The following is a 21,007-nucleotide window of genomic DNA, read 5'->3' on the forward strand; positions in this document are numbered from 1 at the left end:
CTTTCTCCCGTAGACAATCTTTGATAGACTGGGGTATGATGTCACTTCCTTCGGGAGAAGGCGGGAGGAAGATCTAGAGAAGTCACGATCCTGGAGAGCTGAGCACCGACTGCCCCTGGCGGAATCAACAGAGCCGCCAGACTGAAGAAAGGCTGTCGGGAGCAGGAGGTGTTCTGCCCAAAAATGCAAGAACTGCTGCTGCTGCTCTGATGTCTTGAGCCTGATAATGGGAAGTTGGGGGGAAGGGGCGCTACGCATTCTTGTAAGTGCCATGCTGAAAGGAATCTGGAATGGCTCTCATGGAAGGATTTATAGACTGGCTTTTTCTTTTCCTCGGCCCTGGGCGTCCAGAGATTTGGGCCTGCAGAAGCCTCGCGCTGACCAGCATTCCTCTCCCCGACGTCAATTCTGACATCGGAGAGGAAATTCTGGGCCAGCCAATCGCTGCCTGGCTGGCCCGGAACTTCCTCTCTGACATCAGATTTGAAGGGGAGCGGAACGCTGGTCAGTGCAAGGCTTCTGCAGGGAGAGCTTGGGGCGGCGGTGGCTTGGAGGCCTGTTCCCCAGTGGCGGTGGCAAACCTAGTGGCTTGGGGGAGGGCAGGGAGAAAGAAACAAAGGGGGCAGGCAGGGAGACAAAGAAAGAAGGGAAACAGAAAGAAAGAGGCAACCGGGAGACAGAAAGAAAGTGAGCATGGAGAGAAAGAGAAAGAAAGAACAGGAGGCAGGGAGAAAGAAAGAAGGGGGCAGAGAGAAAGAAAGAAAAAGTTGGGGGAGAGAATGAGGTCTGGAGGAGAGAAAGCATATAGGAGGCTGAAAGAAGGGAAGAAATATTGGATGCAGGAGTGGGCTGAAGTCAGAAGAAGTGCAGCCAGAGTGAAGTGAGAAGAAGTCAGAAGAAAGTGCAACCAGAGACTCATGAAATCACCAGACAACAAAAGTAGGAAAAATGATTTTATTTTCAATTTAGTGATCAAAATGTGTCCGTTTTGAGAATTATATCTGCTGTCTATATTTTGCACTATGGCTCCCTTATACTAAACCGCAATAGCGGTTTTTAGCGCAGGGAGCCTATGAGCGTCGAGAGCAGCGTGGGGCTTTCAGCGCAGCTCCCTGAGCTAAAAACTGCTATGTGGTTTAGTAAAAAGGGAGGGGGTATATTTGTCTTTTTTGTTTAGTTGTTCCTGAGGTGACAATGCACTTTGAAAAAAACCCGGAATATGAATGATAATTAACATTTTCTCTGCCTTTCAGTGTGCTTTGTGGGGTTTTAAAAAATTATTTTATTGTTGGTAGATCATTTTGACTTAGTCATTTTAAAAGTAGCTTGCAAGCCCAAAAAGTGTGGGCACCCCTGCTCTATATCTTACCAAGATTCTATTGCTCTATATCTTACCAAGATTCTGTTTCCTTTGTATGGCGCAATTTGTATGGAGTTCCGAAGGCTTCCCCGCCCCCTATTCTCTTTAATACTATTTACAATCTTTAGGAGGTCGATTGGAAAATCAGGGTGTAAGGGTCTACAGCAGACATGGGCAAACTACGGCCCACGGACCATAGTTTTAATCTGGCCCGCCAAATTTGCTCTGCCCGCAAGGTGGAAAGTTCAAACGCACTTTGGGTCCAGCGCGAGCAAGAATGAGCAACAGTTTCTGCGCCACCGCCATTTCCAGTGTGCAGTGAAGCAGAGTGCATGCAGCCACCTGCTCAAGGGGCTCTTTGCGGCGGTGGCCAATATCTATGCACAAAAGTTCCCAGCAGTGCGAGCTTGCTCCGGGCTCTCCTTGCAGAAACAGCAACAGCGCCTCCACTTCCTCTTTCTTTCTGCCTTTTTTTTTTTTAATTAAGGGGGACAGCACTGGAGAGAGGATCCCTCCTCACCCACCGCTTTCTAATCACAGCACTGCCTAATGGGAGAGACCCCATACTCGCTCTGTCAGCGACAAAACGCCTGGTACCCCTCCATCTCCCTAGCCTTAACTGGGCTCACAGGAGCCCTGGCGAAATCCTTGTAACGTGTTTGAAAGAAAACAAAGCCACACCTGCAGTCAAATAATAATTTTAAAAAAAATAACAATAGCGATTCGCCTCGTTTCCAAATGGGCATTTCTAGGAGGGTAGGAGTCATGTTCTCTCAGGAGTCTATAGCGAAGGAGGAGGCCGGAAATGAGATGGAGGTGCTGTTTGTCCACTTGAGAATCGGAAAACTGCCTGCTGATTCGGCTCCCTGCATCCTCTGCCATCACAGCTACTCCTTGTGACAAATCTAGCTCTCCGTCTAGCTTTGGCACAGGGTTAGCTAGGAAGAGCAGTAAGACACTATGCAGGAGAGCTGACCAGGTTGGCCCTGCTGAGTGTCATAGTGCTGACTTCCCTTGTACTGACATTGTTGAGCCAGACAGTGACTGCCAGGAAGAGTTCCAAGTTTCCAAGTTTATTAGTTTTTAATATCCCGACCATAAAACAAATGTCTGGCCGGTTAACAATGTTTTGTAAAGGCTAAAAAATTTATAAAATGAAGTGAACGTAAATGACATAGACTAGACTAACTGGAAAGTGAGGAAAGTATGGGAAGGAGGGGAGAAATTACATAATTTAGTAAGAAGAGAGAAGATGGGGAGGGGATAGAACACGAAGGATAGGGTAGCTTTGTTGAGGCAAATACTTACTCGCGGTAAGAAGTAGAAAAAAGAGAGAGAAAGAAAGAAAAATGGGAAGAAAAAATAAAAATAAAAAATATTTAGAGCAAGATTTGGGAGAAGGAAAAGAGTGATTTAGGTTCATTCGAAGGCATCTTGAAATAAAAAAGTCTTTAAGCTAGTCTTGAATTTGATTAAATTTTGTTCATCGCGTAAAAATTGTGGAAGAGAGTTCCATAAAGTAGGTGCAGTTACTGCAAAATTAGTTTTTCGGGTGTAGTAGAATTCTTTTAGGGAAGGGATGAAAAGGAGTTTTTGGTCAGTGGATCTTAACGTACGAGGAGAACATTGTGGAATTAATAGTTTATCAAGAAATAGTGGTTGATGAGAAAGTTTAATTTTAAAGGAAAGTAAGAGTTCAGTCCAATTGCAGGTTATTCTCCCAAGCCTGCTATTAGAGCTCAAAGAAACCCAAGAGCCAGGGAACTACATCTCCCAGAAGGCCAGGGAACTGGCAGGAAGCTGTCAGATAAGCAGACACAGCAGCAGAGAGAGCTTTCTCCCTTCCCCCTCGTCAGAGCAGGGAGGGGTGAATTAGGGCCTGTTAAAACACGGCAGCTGAGACCCAGAGAGGGGGATGAGCCAAGGGGGCTGCAATTTGAGCTTGAGAGGCAACACAACCCAGCTCCCCAACTGAATGCTGACAAGCTGGCAAGAGACTGAAATGGTGGACATTTCAGAGGTGTCTGATCCTACCGTTGAGAGGCAGCTGGAAAGCTGGGGACCGATGGACATTGGTGTGCCAAGTATTCCTAGGGAGAGATTGGAAGCAATGGAAACAAGCTAACATGCAGATGCCTATACAGCCTGAAGGATTCCCTAGTTGAAGGAAACACGCTGTGAGAAGTTACAGTCGCGGTGAACCCAGCTCACTGCGGTTTTGTATCACTCAATTTTGTATCAGGAGTGGGATTAGTGCCTCCTTCAGGCAAAGAAAGAAGTGGCAAGTGGAAAATTTTTTTTTTTGGTCTTGCACACCCCTGAAATTTTTTTTTTGTATGCTGCCAAGAGGACAAGTTTGACTCAATCGGACTGTGGATTGAGCTAACGTTTTCCTGTGAGCACTGCACTTCCAGAGCCGACGAAGAGCTGCAGCAAGGCAACGCAGAGGATATTGCCGTGGTAAATCGGAGGAGAGCGACCCAGGAAAATACCAGCACACAGCCGATACCAGAGGGACCGGAGTCAAGCAGGGAGGAGGGCGGTGCACCCTGAAAGAGCACGACGGCGCAGACTCACCAGTGCCCAGGTAAGCACGCCAGGCAGAGTGGCTGGTGAGGGAGGAATTAGGGAGAATAGACCTGTGAGGTATCGCACTTGGGTCTTGTTTTCTCTCGTTTCTTTTTCAGACCGGAGATGGTTCCACAAGTGTTGTTGATACTGGCGGGCGAGCGGCAACGCCAGAATGAGGAGCTGATGAAAATTCTGGAGACCAGCCAGGAAAGGTGGAACGCTAACCAGGAGGCTACACGGTGGCAGCATGGAGAACTTCTGGCAGCTATGGGACAGCAAACCAAGGTGTTGGCACAACTGGTACAATCTACAACCGGGAGTCCTGCTGTGGCTGCAGTTCCTGGGGTGATGCCAGTTCTACCTATGGTAGGACAAAATACTTTAAATATTATGAACTTGAGTAAGATCACTGCTGAGGATGCCCCAGATGACTTTTTAAGCTCCTTTGAGAGGATCGCTACAGCGGCAGGTTGGCCAGCAGAACAGTGGGCGGTACGCCTATTACCTTGTTTAGCTGGGAAGACTCTTGCAGCCTTCCAAACTATTGCTCCAGACCAGGCCAACAATTATCCAGCCATTAAAACACTAAAATTCTAGATTTTCTAGGATACACGAGGGAACATTACAGGCAGTCATTTAGGTCAACCCAGTTACAAGACAGGGAAAGGCCTAAGGCTCTTTTGCAATGCCTTACCAAGCTGGCAGAGAGGTGGCTGCAACTATTCTTAGGAGACACCAGAGCTTTATTGACAGAAGTTCTTAGGGAACAATTCCTAGAAGCCATGCCCCAGAACTTAAAAAATTGGATTCATAGGCAAGGTTGTCAGGAACTGAATGAGTCTTTGATTATAGCTGAGGCATATCTCGATGCTCAGGGTCCTGTGGAGAAAGTAGGACCAGGACCGACAGATAGACCTCAGACCTCTACATATCAGGGCCCAGCACTTAATCCTGACCCCACCCAAGTACATCAGGTACAAGCACAAAAAAAACCTTTACCTCTGCCCCCATCTATTGTTTTAGGTGTGGGGGAAAAGGTCACCGACAGAGGGAGTGTAAAGAAAGGAGGGACTTCACTATAGCTTGTCAGGTGAAGAAAGGTGTGCATGGGGAGTATTACCAGAAAGTGAGGGTGGCTGGTAGGTCGGTGTCTGCTCTGATCGATACAGAGGCAGAGCAGAGTGTCATGAGCCAGAAGCTATGGCGACAAGTCAGTACTGGACCAGAGGGGGTTGGAATGGATAAAGTGAATGTTTGGTGTGTGCATGGGGATGTGAAGGAATATCCTCGACATCTTGTGAGTTTGAAGGTAGGGGAAGAGGTGATGGAGCTAAAGGTAGCTATAGCCCCAAATATTCCTCATTCCCTGATTTTAGGACAGGATTGGCTTAGAACCAAGGTCAGGGGTGCTCAGAAGATCCCTGTTCAATACAAGGAAGAGGAGAGACCCCGGGCTATACATAAACAGGTGTTGGGAACATGGTCTAGGCAAAAGCAATTCGCTCCTAATGAACCAAGGAAGGCAAGGGACCAGCGGTTCAGAAGACAGAAGAGGGGGTGGCAACCTACTATCAGATGGGTACCTATGTCAGAAAGAGCGAAGGCCCCTACACAAGCTTATGGGCGACCGGCAGGATATGATTTATATGCTGCTCAGGAGCAACTGATTCCTGGGAATGGAAGGGCCCTAGTAAATACTGATTTACAGGTTTCTCCTCCTCCAGGATCCTACTTGAGAATTGCATCCCGTTCAGGATTAGCATCCAGAAACGCTGTTGAGGTAGCGGCAGGTGTCACTGACCTAGACTATCGGGGAAATGTGGCAGTCCTTTTAGTCAATCGTGGGACGGTACCTTACCAGGCCCGGACAGGAGATTGTATAGCACAAATGATATGTGAACGTATCTGGGAGGCGAAACTGGAAAAATGGGTTCATCTCTATGATACGAAGAGAGGGGCTAAAGGTTTTGGGTCCTCAGAAGCTAGAGGATCCCAACAGGCCATAGGTCAAGCAACAGAAAAGGTTCAGACACAGGATTCTCAGACATTAATCCCGGTAACCCACCCAGTTCCAGTAGGCCCACCCAGCTTAGATCAAAGGGAGGGGGCTGAGTTGAGGAAAGAGATGGAATGTTTAAGGGGAGAAATAAGAACCTTAATAAAAGATAAAGAGATCTATAGTAAAGATATGAAACAGGAAGTTTTGGAACAGAGTCAGCAACATGCTGAGACCTTTAGTAAGGCCTTAGCGGAGGTAGCTGAACAACTTTCGAAGGTAGGAGAACAGGTGTCTGGAAGTCAGCAACACCAAAAAGATTTAAGAAAGTTTGTAGAAACCTTGGCAGGACAATGGAAAGATAAAGAAGTAGAAATGAGTAAATGGGTGAAGCAAGGTCAGACCTTTGAAACCCAGTTGGGACAGTATAAATCCCAGTTAAGTAAATTGGAAAGTGCATTGAGAGATGTACAGGCCCAAGTGGGGCAGGTAAAGGATGATGGCATGAAAGAAATGTCAGAGGCTGTAGTAGCCCTAGCCCAGAGGATGGAGAATGTGGAAGTTAGAGACCAGGGCGAGCGAGGTAGACAAAGGGAGCCTAACCAAATACCAATTCTACATTGGCCGGAGGACTTTCAGGATCCCCTGTCCAGGACACAGGAATTGGAAAAGGAAAGTAGGCATATATTGACGAGGGCTGAGAACAGCATAAAGGGGGTGGAAATTGATCAGTTCTTGTTAGACCCATCTGTAGGGGAAGAGGTAGTACTCTCAGCCCAGCAGTGGGCAGCCTGTTTTCCTCACTTATGCCCCAACCAGCTTGGAGAGGAGAGTCCACAGGGATCAGCATCCAATCAGTCCACGGAAAATAAAAGGAATTATATCTAAAATTCAAATCCAAATTTACATTTTGTTTCTCACCACCTTTGTATCCATTTTTACCTCATGAACTTCCCTATCCCCCTCCCCCAACTCTACATAAGAATTGCCATACTGGGACAGTCTGAAGGTCCATCAAGCCCAGTATCCTGTTTCCAACAGTGGACAACCCAGGTCCCAAGTGCCTAACTAGATCCCAACTAGGAGGAGAGTGTGGTGTAGTGGTTAAAGCTACAGCCTCAGAACCCTGGGGTTGTGGGTTCAAACCATGCTGATCCTTGTGACCTTGGGCAAGTCACTTAATTCCCCCATTGCCCCAGGTACATTAGCTAGATTGTGAGCCCGCCAGGACAGAGAGGGAAAAATACTTGCATATCTGAATAAATTCATGTAAACTGTTCTGAGTTCTCCTGGGAGAACAGTATAAAATTGAATAAATATATCCTGAAAATCAGACTCACTGAGCATGGCTTATGGGCCATTATAGAACTGTTGATCTAACCCAAATGTTGTAACTATAATTGTTCAGCCAGAAGAAACTCTATGCGTGAACCTAGAGTCTGATCAAAGGGAGGCAGTTTTTAATGCCATTTCTGCAAATCAAACTGCTTTAGGCATAAAAATGTTCTTGAAAATGTCCAGCCTTAGATAGGGATGATTGCACAGTGTAAGAACACATGTACTTTAACCAGTGCATTTTTTCTAGCAAAACATGTACTAGTACTCAATGGTTAGGCCATTCTTCAGGAGTGGAGCAATCACTGAGGGACCTACTCCACAGAAGCCAGGTCCCCTGCAATCAGCCACAGAATCCATGAAAAGGCAGCACTCTTTGTACAGAACCTGAGCTCTTTTATTAATACTTGGGAATCATGGGTCATTTTTATCAAGCAACAGATAAGGTGCCAGAACTCATTACCTCTGAAAAAAGCCCTTTTACTCACATTTCAAGGAGATGCAGCTAAAAGCAGGATTGGGGGTTAAAACAATGCATGCACTTTTATATTTTCAAAAGTACATGTGGGTTTCTTCAATTGAAAAAGCAAGCACATATAAAGGAAGTTCAAGTGTGTACAAGTACTTTTTTCTTTGGGGACTTTCAAAGTTAAAGTACATCCATACTTTTACCACTATAAAAGCCAATCCACAAAGTCCACAGGTGAAAAGTACCCACAAGCAGTATAAATACCGCCCTCTAGCTGTCAATATTGTACAATAATTGGGACATAATCCTTCCCGCTCTTTCTCTTGCACCTCACTCAGGGGAAGATTCTCAAAACTAAAATGTGCCTTTAACGTGCTCGCTACACCAGTTTTAGCCAGTTTAGCGTGCATGTATTTTAGTGGCAGATTATCAAAATGGCTTACCATGGTCTTTTTTGAGTTTCCTAGAAGTCTCCAATATTGCCATGCAAATGTAGTACAACAAGGTCATTAATTTTAAAATGAGCACTCTGAGTTCTCTATCAACGCTGAGTGATTCCCTAACCTCATTGTATCACACTTGCATCCAAAATTTTCCGACAGCACTGATTGGCTCAGGCACTGACAGGAAAGTAAGATTTGACAGCTCAGACCTCCCCAAGCACATTAAAAAAAACCCAAATACATTAAAAAAACAAACCAAATCAAATATCAGCACAAGATAGATGTCCACTCTCTCCCGCCGCATCGCATAAACCCCCGACACGGCTACCCCCCCCCCACCCTGTAGATGGAGACATGCCCAGTCTCTCCCAAAGTGTCACACAATCTCTCAACACTACTACCTACCCCCCACCCTGCAGCAGGAGAGATGCCCGCTCCCTCCCACAGTCACCCAACCCCCCACCCTCACCTCCTCCCGTGCCCTCGACGACCCCCTGCCCCTCCCTACCTTATTCACAAAGTCCGGACGGAAGGATACTTACCCATTCTGGCTTGCAGGCCTTCCTCTTACAAAGTGGCAGGCCTTCCCCTTCCTATGAGGGGCATTAAGTGCCTAGGCCAATCAGAGCATACCAGGATACACTGGGAAGGGGAAGGCCCTTTTCTAAGAGGAGGGCCTGCCAGCTGGAACAGGTAGGTGTCCTACTAGCTGGACTTCGTGAATAAAGGTAGGGAGGGATGGGGATGGGGGCATTGGGGGAATGGGGGGAGGGAGCAGGGTGGGGATGGGTAGTAGTGTCGGGGGACTGTGTGACACGGCAGGAGAGAGTGAGCATCCCTCCCACTGCCAGGTGTGGGTGTCCAGCGGTTGTGCGAGCGCGGCGGGAGAGAGTGATCATCTCTCTTGCTTTGGTTTGGTGGGTTTGGGGTTTTATTTTAATATGCGGGTATATTCTATGCATATGCTGATCACTACCACCAGCAATTCTTCTCAAGTAAATTTAGTGAGCCTAGGTGAATATCCGCAAACCTCATTTGCATGCAGGGTCTTTTGAGAATGACTCGCCTTTTTGAAATTGTTACAATAGCGACCTTGGTAGCAGCCCATCGGATTTTATCGTGAAGTTTTGAGAATCTTTCTCTCGGTCTGCTGGGTTGTGAATATTGTTTCTGCAATATCTCCAGCTCCAAGCAATTTGCAGGAAAGAAGCCATCCCCAGGATTCAATCCCTGCTATTATACACTTTCCTGAAGAATACTGGCAGCATTTGTATGCAAGGGCTAAAGACTACTTTGTTCTGCATAAAAGTTTATATAATTTACCAGGGACACTGACTTTAAAGAGTTCTTTCAACAAATATGTTGGAATATAATAATATAAAAAGATTTTGCCTGATATTTTAGGCAATTTAAGTGAGATTTTTAAAAAGCTAATGTGTTTTCCATAAACTGAAATCTATACAATGTAATGGAAAATTACCTCAATTGTGGTTCCCTCTTGCTCCCAGCGTATAATTTCTTTGGACTTGACTTTCTGGGGGCTGTAATAGCTACTCTCTGCTTGCATTTCAGTGAGCTAAGAAACAATATGATAAACACCTTAAGCATAGCCAATATTAGAATTAAATAACAGTAATCCGTCATTACAATATAAAGTTTAACACAAATTAAGCTTTGGCCAAATTGTATTATTAGGCAGGAAGCAGGTGCAGTAAAACATCTGTAACATATTATACACATTAGAAGGGGAAAAAAAACATCCCCTAAAGCTGGATATGCCAAAGTGATCCTAAGCATGACAATAACAAATTTCATAAAATATAAAATTCACTGGTTTTAAATTCAATTATCCAAAATATTCCCTTTACTTATTTTTATATAAATAAAATTTATTGTGCATATAAGTGCTCAGTGCCCAATCTCCTGCATTGGAGCCACAGCAAGATCAAGTGGGGACCATCATCACACTTATAAGTCCCTCTTGCAGTTCATGATCTTAATGATTACCAGCTTTGTCCACAAACCACCAGTGCTTACTCTTGGCTCTGTATAGATACTGATATTGAAAGAAACACTTATCTTTTTGATTCCAGCACTGGTGATTAATTCAAATGTGGCTCCACAAGATTCTACTACCTGCGGCGTTTATGCTTCATTGAGGCAGATTTCCATATTGAGGTAAATTGTCAGATAAATTTATCAAGAGGGGTTACCCCAAAAAAGCAGTTAGAAGAGCGTGGAAACGTGCAAAATGGTGCCAGCGTGAATGGCTCTTAACTCAAGCTTCCTGTAAAAAAGATAGAGTGCTGGCATGCATTCTACCATACTTTACTCAGGGTTTATTGATGAAATAAGTCATTAAGAAGCACTGGCCAGTACTGGGAGTACATGGCGGCATGAGGCAAGGTCCAAAATTTGCATTCAAAAGTTGACGTAACATTGGAGAAATGCTAAAACACAAGAGTAATGTACAGACAAATCAAGCCCCCTTTGAGACACATGCACACACCAGCAATGAGGACGGTACGTATACTGCAAATATGTGATATCATCTACAGTTATACCAATTAAGTTAGCATGTCAATGAATGTTTCATTTAAGATCTGACACAAATTGTTCTTCTAAGGGAGTTGTGTACTGTATATAATGTCCATGTCAAAAATACTTTATCGGTCACACAACCCAAATGATTAAAACCCGAATAGGAGAACATTTATGCAATATACGAACCGGCCGCATGCAAGCCACTTTAGTGTCCCATTGGGTGGAAGAGGACCATACAGAACAGGAATTACAATATACAGTTCTGATACAAATAAATTTACCAACAGGTGGTGATATTGTCCAGGTTCTGTTAACTCATGAACAATGTTTTATTCACGAGTGGCAGACCTTTCTTCCTATGGGGTTAAACCAGGAGGTCGAGTGGTTTCAGGCTTCATAAAAGGTTAACATCAGGTTCAATTTAATTTAATCTAAATAAGTATAAGTTTATACAGTAGAACATTTATGCATTAGGGCAATGAAACCTATGACCAACTAGTGGAAAGAATTGAAGATATTGATTTGGGTAAATAAATAGTATAAATACGGATCCTTTACAAAGAATGTGTTTCCTGCCATACAATTCAGCTTCGTTTTCAGTACAAGCCTTGAATTCAGGTAGAATTTTCCCCAGGATGCACTATAAAGGTCACAGGCAGGAGCCCACATCCCGAGAGGTCTGACATTGAAATTTATTTATTATAGTTGTTTTAATTTTAATATGAGATAGTTGAGATATGGGGATCAGTGAATTTTAGAATAAATAAGTTTAATAGGGCGGGTGGTTAGATAAAGCTCACATCGGTTAAGAGGATATGTTATTATAGTTTAGAGCGGTATTTTAACACACACACATTTTTTTGCAGTACACTTCCTCCTGATGACGTGTGGAGCGAAACTCGAGTAGAGGGATCAGGTCAAGGCACCAGTGGGATATATGGTTTACTTTATGGAGTTTGAAGTTTGAAGTTATTTTGGTTGGTTTTGAGCACAGCAGGAAACAGTAGAAAATGATCAGCCACATCTTCAGATAAGTACAATTTTACATCCAACATACAATGACTTATAAAACGTGGACAAATTTTTACACCACCAGGGCCAGGTTTAATAACGCTGAACAACGAGCTGCAGAATAATCCAAAAATAAGTACTGAGCAACTTGCCAGTTTTGAGCAGCATTTTGGATTAGTTGATAACATTGATTTTTATTTTTTTAATCTTTTATTCATTTTAAAAACCAACATCAAGTGCAACATATTATCAAACAATTGAACAAAATAACCAGCACTTAATTCCATCAAGGGAAATAATACATGCATATCCCATACCCTCCACCCACCCACCCATGTTTATGGCACATTTTGAAACCTTCACTTAATGGTTCACATATTTGATTTAGTGCATATATGTGAGCCTATGATGGTGCACAGTGGGACTTGAAAAAGAGCTCCCTCTAAGATGTTGAAGCCTGGAACCCTGGTTCGGCAGGTGTTCATTTGCTTGCACCTATGCTCTGAGGCCACATACACATATAATTAGTTTTGTATATATTCCCATTGGGAATACGTCAATGCTATCAACTTATCCAGAGTTGCATTAGGGAATTATATATATATCGTACTATCATTGAATAATATTTCCCTCAAGGTTTCTGCTTATTGTATATAATATAGACAGTGGCTTTGGGACAGTACTGTGACAATGATGGTCCCAACCGGCTGCCTCTGCTTTAAGTTTTGTTAAGCACTAGAGAAGAGCGGATCTGAGCACAGCACTAAAAAAAACTAAAAAATAGATCATTTTTATTGTTATCTATTTATAATAATGTTTTTAGCTAGTTGAAGTTAGATATAGAAGCCTGTGAGAATTAAATAACATTAAAAACTTATGGCAAGGAGTCTAATCTTTGTAGATTCTCTCACCAGGATCATCCACATTTCTAATCCTGGTTTATATTTGAGTCAACCTTTTTCCTCATTTTTTTTTGGGGGGGGGAGGAAATGTCACCTCGGTTTATATACAGATCGATTTATATTTGAGTATATACGGTAAGTCACTTTTAATATCAACCTCATTGGAGATTTTGCCAGAGCAGCAACTATAACAAAATGATACAGGGGAAAGACCAAAAACTCAGCAAAAACCATGTCATTGGTATACTGCATTCATCAGATATACTCCCACCCCATTTCCTCTAGTCCTGGAAAAGTAACATGAAATTGCATACTGTGTGGTGTCTAACACTATGTAGCAATCAGCCTAGTGATCTCAGTAAACGGGCTTGTGGCATTGTGATATGTAGTCCAACATGAACCTAGAGATCATTATTAAAGAATGACACAGGGACAAATTTTTCCCCGTCCCCACAGGAACTCATTTTCCCATCCCCACAGGAACTCATTTTCCCATCCCATCAAATTTTTTTCCTATCCCTGCAAGTTCTGTCCTCATATGCACAAGCCTCAAACACTTTAAAATCACAAGCGTTCACGGCTTGTGTGGTAAGGCAAAGTTTACAGGAATGGGACAGGGACAGCAACAAAAACAAAATCCACAGGACGGGAAAAAAATTTGTCCCCGTGTCATTCTCTAATCATTACCTTCCTTATCACCCACCCTACTTCCGACCCTGTGTTAGCTCACTGGACCAAAAACCCACCTATGAACATATCACTTGTAGCAGTGTCTAAGATCCAATTAGGTTAATGCCTCCATCAAATATGTACAAACAGGTATCACGGAGAGCGGCTAAGCAGAAGAAAGAGCAACAAAAGACAACAAGAAAGAAATCCTGAGGAGTCTCTAAGACTGCAGCTTGAGTAGATGCCAGACAGGAATGTTGAGCAAGCTCAATTCATATGGGTTATTTTAACAATTTAGTCATATAAACAAACTACTGCCCAGAAATCTATAAATAGATCTCTGCTGTCTCTCTGTATCATCTTATCCATTGTAATAGTACACTATCTGTAATAATTAACTTATGATTTTACAAAAAATAAATTCCTGGTGCCAGAAACAAACCTAGTTACTTGTTTTGTAAATGCTGTGGAAGGACAATTCTCTATAATAAAACCCTTATCCGTGCATGCGCAGTTGAAACGGTGTGATCCCTGCCGACGTGATTTGTGCTTTCGTGCCATGTTCCATTTGCAGCACGCGGCAGCTTGTGGTGTGCAGCATGCAGTGGTGAAAACAACGACAGGAGGGTGTCCTTCGAGGTGCTGCGAGGCATCCGGCTGCTACTGCTGCACAGGGAAGTGGAGGGGTAGAGGGAAAGGGGGCTGCTTTGGGGGGAGGGGTGTGCTGGGAGCAGGCAGCAATCTTGGTTTGCTCGGGGGACCAGGGAGAGAGACAAACAGAAAGAAAGACAGACAAGGTGCCAGGGAGAGACACATACAGAAAGAATGACAAACAGTCAGGGGGCCAGAGAGACAAACAGACAGCCAGCGGCCAAGGAGCAAGAAAGACAGACAGACAGGGGGCCAGGGAGAGACACAGACAGAAAGAATTACAGACAGACAGGGGGGTCAGAGAGACAGACAGAAAGACAGCAAGCCAGCGGCCAAAGAGAGAGACAAAGAAAAAAAGACAGACAGCGGCCAAGGAGAGAGAGTCAGAAAGAAAGACAGACAGAAAGCGGCCAAGGATAAAGAGAGACAGCGTCTAAGCAGACAGAGAGACAGAAAGAAAGACAGACAGACACATCTATTCTAGCACCCGTTAATGTAATGGGCTTAAAGACTAGTTCCTATATAAATATTTATCCCTATCCCCTGTGCCTCCCTGTAACACCATCACTGAGCGCAGATGGTTGCTGGTTCAAAGAAAAAAAAAAAGTCTTTTAACTGCTGAAACCAAGCTGGACTAAAAAAAATATATACATGATCACCCTTCAGCTGTCTGCAATTACTGTAGAGAAAAAGCAATTAATTGATTAAAGAACTGAAACATTACAAGAACAATTTTCAACATTATTAGAGAAATACAACATTTAAATTGCAAGATTTTTAGCTGGAATAGCACCATCAGTTGTTCAAAATGCTAATGCAGAAACATGATAAGAACATAAGAACATAAGCAGTGCCTCCGCCGGGTCAGACCACAGGTCCATCCTGCCCAGCAGTCCGCTCCCGCGGCGGCCCAAACAGGTCAAGACCTGTCTGAATCCCCAGAGGGGGTCCCCTTGCCACCCTGGTTTCCCATTTAAGTCCTAGCTTCCCATCGAAGTCCTAACCCTCCAGTCTTGCACATGCACGACCTGGTTGGGTTTCTATACTTATTACCTGGTTAGCTTTCTATACCTGTGAAACCTCCCAGCACCTCTCTCAGTATCCCACGATCCCTTTATCCCTCAGGAATCCGTCCAATCCCTGTTTGAATCCTTGTACCGTACTTTGCCTGATCACTTCCTCCGGTAGCGCATTCCAAGTGTCCATGACCCTTTGGGTGAAAAAAAACTTCCTTGCATTTGTTTTGAACCTATCTCCCTTCAGTCTCTCCGATCTTTTTCTTTCTTTTTTTTTTATTAAATATGAACCACAAATTAATTCCATTTTTTTTTTTTTTTTTTTTGCTTGAAAGCAGACCAGTGAATTCTCATGTTTGCCTCCAAAATGTTACCGTGTTGCCCTCACAGATAACTTTTTTTGATAAGACAACACCCCCTCCTCTTACAAAACCATAGTGCGGTTTTTAGGGCCGGTTGCAGCGATAACAGCTCCAATGCTCATAAGAATTCTATGAGCGATGGAGCTGTTACTGCCGCAGCCAGTGCTAAAATCCACACTACAGTTTTATAAAAGGGGGGTGTATATGAACTGAAACAAAAATTAAAATGCATTTTTAACCAAAACACCTAAATGTTCAAGCTTATTTGCCTTCAAAATATGAGTGAAATGGTATGGTGGCCGTGTTAGTCCACTTTCCATGGTTCAAAGCAGGGGTGCCCACACTTTTTGGGCTTGCGAACTACTTTTAAAATGACCAAGTCAAAATGATCTACCAACAATAAAAAAATTTTAAAAACACAAAGCACACTGAAAGGCAAAGAAAATGTTAATTATCATTCATATTCCGGGGTTTTTTCAGAGGTAAAGGCAGATGACTCTATGCAATGTCCCCTCAGTAACAACCATACAAAAATAGACAAATATACCCCCTCCCTTATTACTAAACCGCGATAGCAGTTTTTAGCTCTCGACGCTCATTGGATCCCTGCGCTAAAAACCGCTATTGCAGTTTAGTAAAAGGGAGCCATAGTGCAAAATATAGACAGCAGAAATAAATTCTCAAAACGGACACATTTTGATCACTAAGGGGTCCTTTAATCAAGCCACGCTAGCAGGGTTAGCGCATCAGACATTTCATCACGCGCTAACCCCCGCAGCAAGCAAAAAAACTAACGCCCTTTTATTCTTTCCCTTATCCAAAACAGCTTTCTTTCTGCAACTGTCCCCACCTCTTGGAAAACCTCAGTTGTCACGCCAATAATAAAAAATTATAAATCTAGTCAAAATGACACATCCAATTACCGCCCCATCTCCAACCTACCTTTTCTAATGAAACTATCCGAAAAACTAGTTTTTGAACAACTTTCAGAGTTTGTCGAATCCTCGAACGCTCTTCACCCCAACCAAACCGGATTTCGAAAACATCATAGTACCGAATACTCACTGATCGGTCTCGTAACGAATATCCACTATTATTTAGACCAGTGATTCCCAACCCTGTCCTGGAGGAACACCAGGCCAATCGGGTTTTCAGGCTAGCCCTAATGAATATGCATGAGAGAGATTTGCATATGATGGAAGTGATAGGCATGCAAATTTGCTTCATGCATATTCATTAGGGCTAGCCTAAAAACCCAATTGGCCTGGTGTTCCTCCAGGACAGGGTTGGGAACCACTGATTTAGACCACCACAAATCTGTAGCTCTTTTCTCGTTAGATCTATCGGCCGCATTCGATACTATTGATCACGAACTCTTATTAAATCGTATGCAATCATTAGGCATTGAAGGCCAAGTTCTAAAATGGTTAACTTCTTTCTTATCAGACTGCATTTCCCGAGTTAAATTCAATGACGTCTATTCTTCAAACTATTCTTCAACCTATGGGGTACCACAAGGATCAATACTATCACCTCTTCTATTTAACATTTTTCTATCTCCTCTTCTTACTATCTCACAATCACTAGGTTTTACAACATTCTCTTACGCAGACGATATCCAACTTATACACCCCTTCAATCCAGAAAAAGATGAAGAAATAAAAGCCATCAATGACAAACTAGAACTAATAAAAAATTGGCTAAGCTGTAATAAACTAGCTCTGAATATTCAAAAATCAAAAACAATGCTTTTCACTTGGAAAGGAAACTTAATATCAAATATACCATTCACCCTAGATAATACCCCTCTAGAATCTGTACCCAAACTGAAAATTCTTGGAGTAACAATTGACGTAGATTTATCATTTCATAGCCATATCAGCGAAATAGTCAAATCATGCTTTTATAGACTACGTCTTATTCGTTCGATTTCTACCTTTCTAGAACCCAAATCAATTAATATTCTGGTTCATTCTCTAATCATTTCTAAAATTGATTATTGTAACTCCCTCTTAATTAACACAACTCAGAAAGAAAAAAGACGACTCCAAATAATTCAAAACACCGCAATAAAATTAATTCATAAAGCAAGAAAATACGATCATGTCACCCCATTATTGATCAAATCACACTGGCTTCCCGTTTCTCACCGAATTACTTTTAAAATTATATTTTTGGTTTATAAAACAATACTCTTCAATGAACCTCAATTTATATCTAAAATGATAATTCCATATAACTCCACACGTTCTCTACGATCATCCTCCTCAAATTTATTATCAATCCCTTCTTTGAAAATCATCGGCACAAGAAGAAATGACATATTCTCCGTTGTGGCTCCTACGTTATGGAATTCCCTACTAAATTTTATTAGAAGCGAAAAAGACCTTATTTCATTTAAGAAAATGTTAAAAACTTTTCTATTTCAAGATGCATTTGATACATGAAATGACATACTAAAATTTCCTACATCATATAATAATTTGAAAAAATCTTATTAAATCCCTTCCCTCCTAATTGTTTTTTCCCTTTTATGTAAAATTTCAACAAATAACGACATTGTAACTTTTCCCCCTCCTCCCTACTAATTCATGTCTGTCTAGATTTTAACAATTTTTAACTTAATTTAAGTTAAATTGACTTTTTTCGTCAATTTTAATAATATTATTAGTAAACTGTTTGTTCTATGTCTAACCTGTCTAAATTGTATGTTAAACCACCGTCTGGTGGTTTTTTACTATGTACATCGCTTAGATATTGTGATAAGCGATTCATCAAATGCCAATAAACTTGAACTTGAAACTTGGAAACGTTAGCGACTAGCATAGCAGGCGGTTTAACGCGCAGTATTCCGCGCGTTAAACCCCCTAACGTGCCTTGATAAAAGGACCCCTAAATTGAAAATAAAATCATTTTTCCTACCTTTGTTGTCTGTGATTTCATGAGTCTCTGGTTGCACTTTCTTCTTCTGACTGTGCATCCAATATTTCTTCCCTTTTTTCAGCCTCCTGTATGCTTCCTCTCCTCCAGACCTCATTCTCTCCCCCAACTTTTTCTTTCTTTCTCCCTGCCCCCTTTCTTTCTTTGTTTCCCTGTCCCCCCCCTTTATTTCTTTCTCCCTGCCCTCCCCCAAGCCACTAGGTTTACCGCCACAGCCATTGGGGAACAGGCCCCCAAGCCACCGCTGCTCCAAGCTCTCCCTGCAGAAGCATCGCGTTGACCAGCATTCTGCTCCCCGATGTCAATTCTGACGTCAGAGAGGAAGTTCTGGGCCAGCCAGACAGCGATTGGCTGGCCCAGAACTTCCTCTCCGACATCAGAATTGACATCGGGGAGAGGAATGCTGGTCGGTCCGACGCTTCTGCAGGGAGAGCTTGGGGTGACGGTGGGGGACATCGGGGAGAGGAAGGCTAATCGGCCCGATAGATCGGGATGGCAACTCAAGTCTATCACGGAGACCGGGATGAGCTCTGCAATCGACTCGCGTTGTCTTCCCAATCTACCAGTCGATCACGATCGACGTATTGGGCACCCCTGGTATAAAGAAATAAAACAAAAAACAAAGGAAATAAGATGATACCTTTTTTATTGGACTAACTTTTTTATTGGACTAATTTTATGATGAGCTTTCAGAGATAATCCTTCTTCAAATCACACCCATGAAGAAGAGAATGGCACACATCCTTGTGGTGTGAAACTGCAAACTGTAAGCACTTCTCAAAGGATCCCATGCCCACGGTCACTAATGTGGGAATAACATTCAGCATAAAGGGATCCTTCACAAGTTTATCTTCTAATGTAGTATAGATCATTCAGTGCAAAAAGTGTAAAGAGGTATGTTACATCGGTGAAACAAGCCAAATGCTAAAGACCAGAACGAACCTACATAGATATAATATTAAAAATTGAAATAAGAGGGGGTCACGTGATGTTGAGCTACAGAGTAGACGTGCTTGCCTCGAGCTCCAAGACTCCTCTCCTATCATCGGCAAATTTCCTTGAAATAATCCTACCTTGTGAACTTAAACCCTCTGTATCTCAGATCTATCGCTGATTACCAGAAATGGCAGCAAAAGTTACATGGAAAGATAAAGAGAAGGGGAAGCATGTAGACCCTAAGATGGCCAACGGGGAAGGCCTACATACTCTCATGCTTCTAGAAAGAGGTCAGGTGTGTGGATCCTTACAACAGAAAAAACTCTTCCTTCAAATCTGGGGCCTTTGGAGGGGTGTGGCGAAGGCACCAACCAAGATGGCCACATGAGAGAATAGCTCCAGGCTACACTCGCCAATAGAGCATGTTTATAACAGTTACTGCAGCAATCCTCTCCACCAAATGGTGCTTGTCGTTAAGTGGTGCATCCATCAACCAACTTTGCTGAGCAAAAAAGCCCCAACTTTGGATCTTTCGGGCTTTGCCTACACTCCAGAGGCACAGCCTACAATGCATGCAGCTATGATGGGGCATGGCAGTGATCAGGTCCTAACATCTTCCCCTGACGCTCCACTGGCAGAGGACCTATCGGGTGCTGATGCTCCTGTAGATACTCAACCGGTTGATCCTATACAAGAAATGTATGTTTGTTTGGATGAAAGAAATACATAGTGATCTTAAAACATGGTGAATCAGATTGTAAGCTCCTTGCTGCAGGTAGAGATGCAGACTATTCATCTTGATAGGGCTCACCGTGCTTAGGCACGCCATGAAACAATCGTCCTAAAGATATCGTGGCTACAAAACTAAAGATCAGGTGCTGCAAGCAATAAGGAAAGCTTGGAACTCTTACCCCATTGAGATTTTCCAAAATTTGTCTAGCACCATTGTGCACATCTCAAACCCTTTACCCGGCATCTCCATGAGCTGATCATCAAATATAAATGGCGTCATACTTTTGCTCTGTTATTTTATAAAGAAGGGAAATATATCAGATCCGTACTTTGCAAGAGGCTCAGGAAATATTTCCTCAGGCAGCAGCCACATCAGCTTCACCGCCGCCATTGGGCGCTACTAGTTTGAACATATGGCCCCAAACCAAAGGGCAGCAAGTTATCAAGGGCCGACTGCGACGCCAGCAATCTTCTCCTGTAGTGAGTGCTGCAACAACTGCCAACTGAACAAGCAGTATTGTATGAAAGTTGGACAATAATACATTGCTAATGGTTGGTACTTTATTGGTGAAATGTTCTTTTAGTTCTATTAGTAACTACATACCATAATTGATTGGTGATGTTGTTGGCTTTGGGCACCTTCTCCATTTTCTGCTTTACCTGGTATGGATGTAGTGATATCCGAGACCAATCAGCAGAGTTACGATGGGGTATAGGAATGGGTTTGGGGGGTGGGTTGTTAAGGATATCTTAGGGGTTCTCTGTTTCTTAGGATTATGTTATTTTCTTGCTGGTGGGTTTGATAGTGGGATTCGGGGGGGGGGGAGGGTGCTTGGGCTTAAGTCACTATCTTAAGTACTCATGACTGTCTTATGATGCCTGTCTCTTAATGTGAAAAGCTTAAATTCCCAGCTTTAGCATCACTTCCTATTCCAGGACTTGTTGAGGTCATGTATTCATATAGCCTTTCTTCAGGAAACCCATTTATTACCACATCACGAATGCTATTGTAGACATACTAACTTTCCCCATCTACATTTTGCATCTAACCAACAGACAAAGATGACTCG

At 43.0% G+C, this 21,007-nt stretch overlaps 1 protein-coding gene across 10 annotated transcripts in view; it reads right to left on the minus strand.

The window, feature by feature from the left end:
- The window catches only part of VPS13B (vacuolar protein sorting 13 homolog B), a 1,237,203-nt gene that overhangs the window by 1,094,743 nt on the left and 121,453 nt on the right, over positions 1-21,007 (minus strand). For all 10 annotated transcript variants that reach the window (XM_033933145.1, XM_033933154.1, XM_033933146.1 and 7 more), the window contains one exon: positions 9,655-9,750. In XM_033933145.1, coding sequence (XP_033789036.1) covers positions 9,655-9,750 — 96 coding nt within the window. The remainder of the gene's footprint in view (positions 1-9,654; positions 9,751-21,007) is intronic.

The sequence above is a fragment of the Geotrypetes seraphini genome, chromosome 2, assembly GCF_902459505.1.
Source record: "Geotrypetes seraphini chromosome 2, aGeoSer1.1, whole genome shotgun sequence".
Lineage (NCBI taxonomy): Eukaryota > Metazoa > Chordata > Amphibia > Gymnophiona > Dermophiidae > Geotrypetes > Geotrypetes seraphini.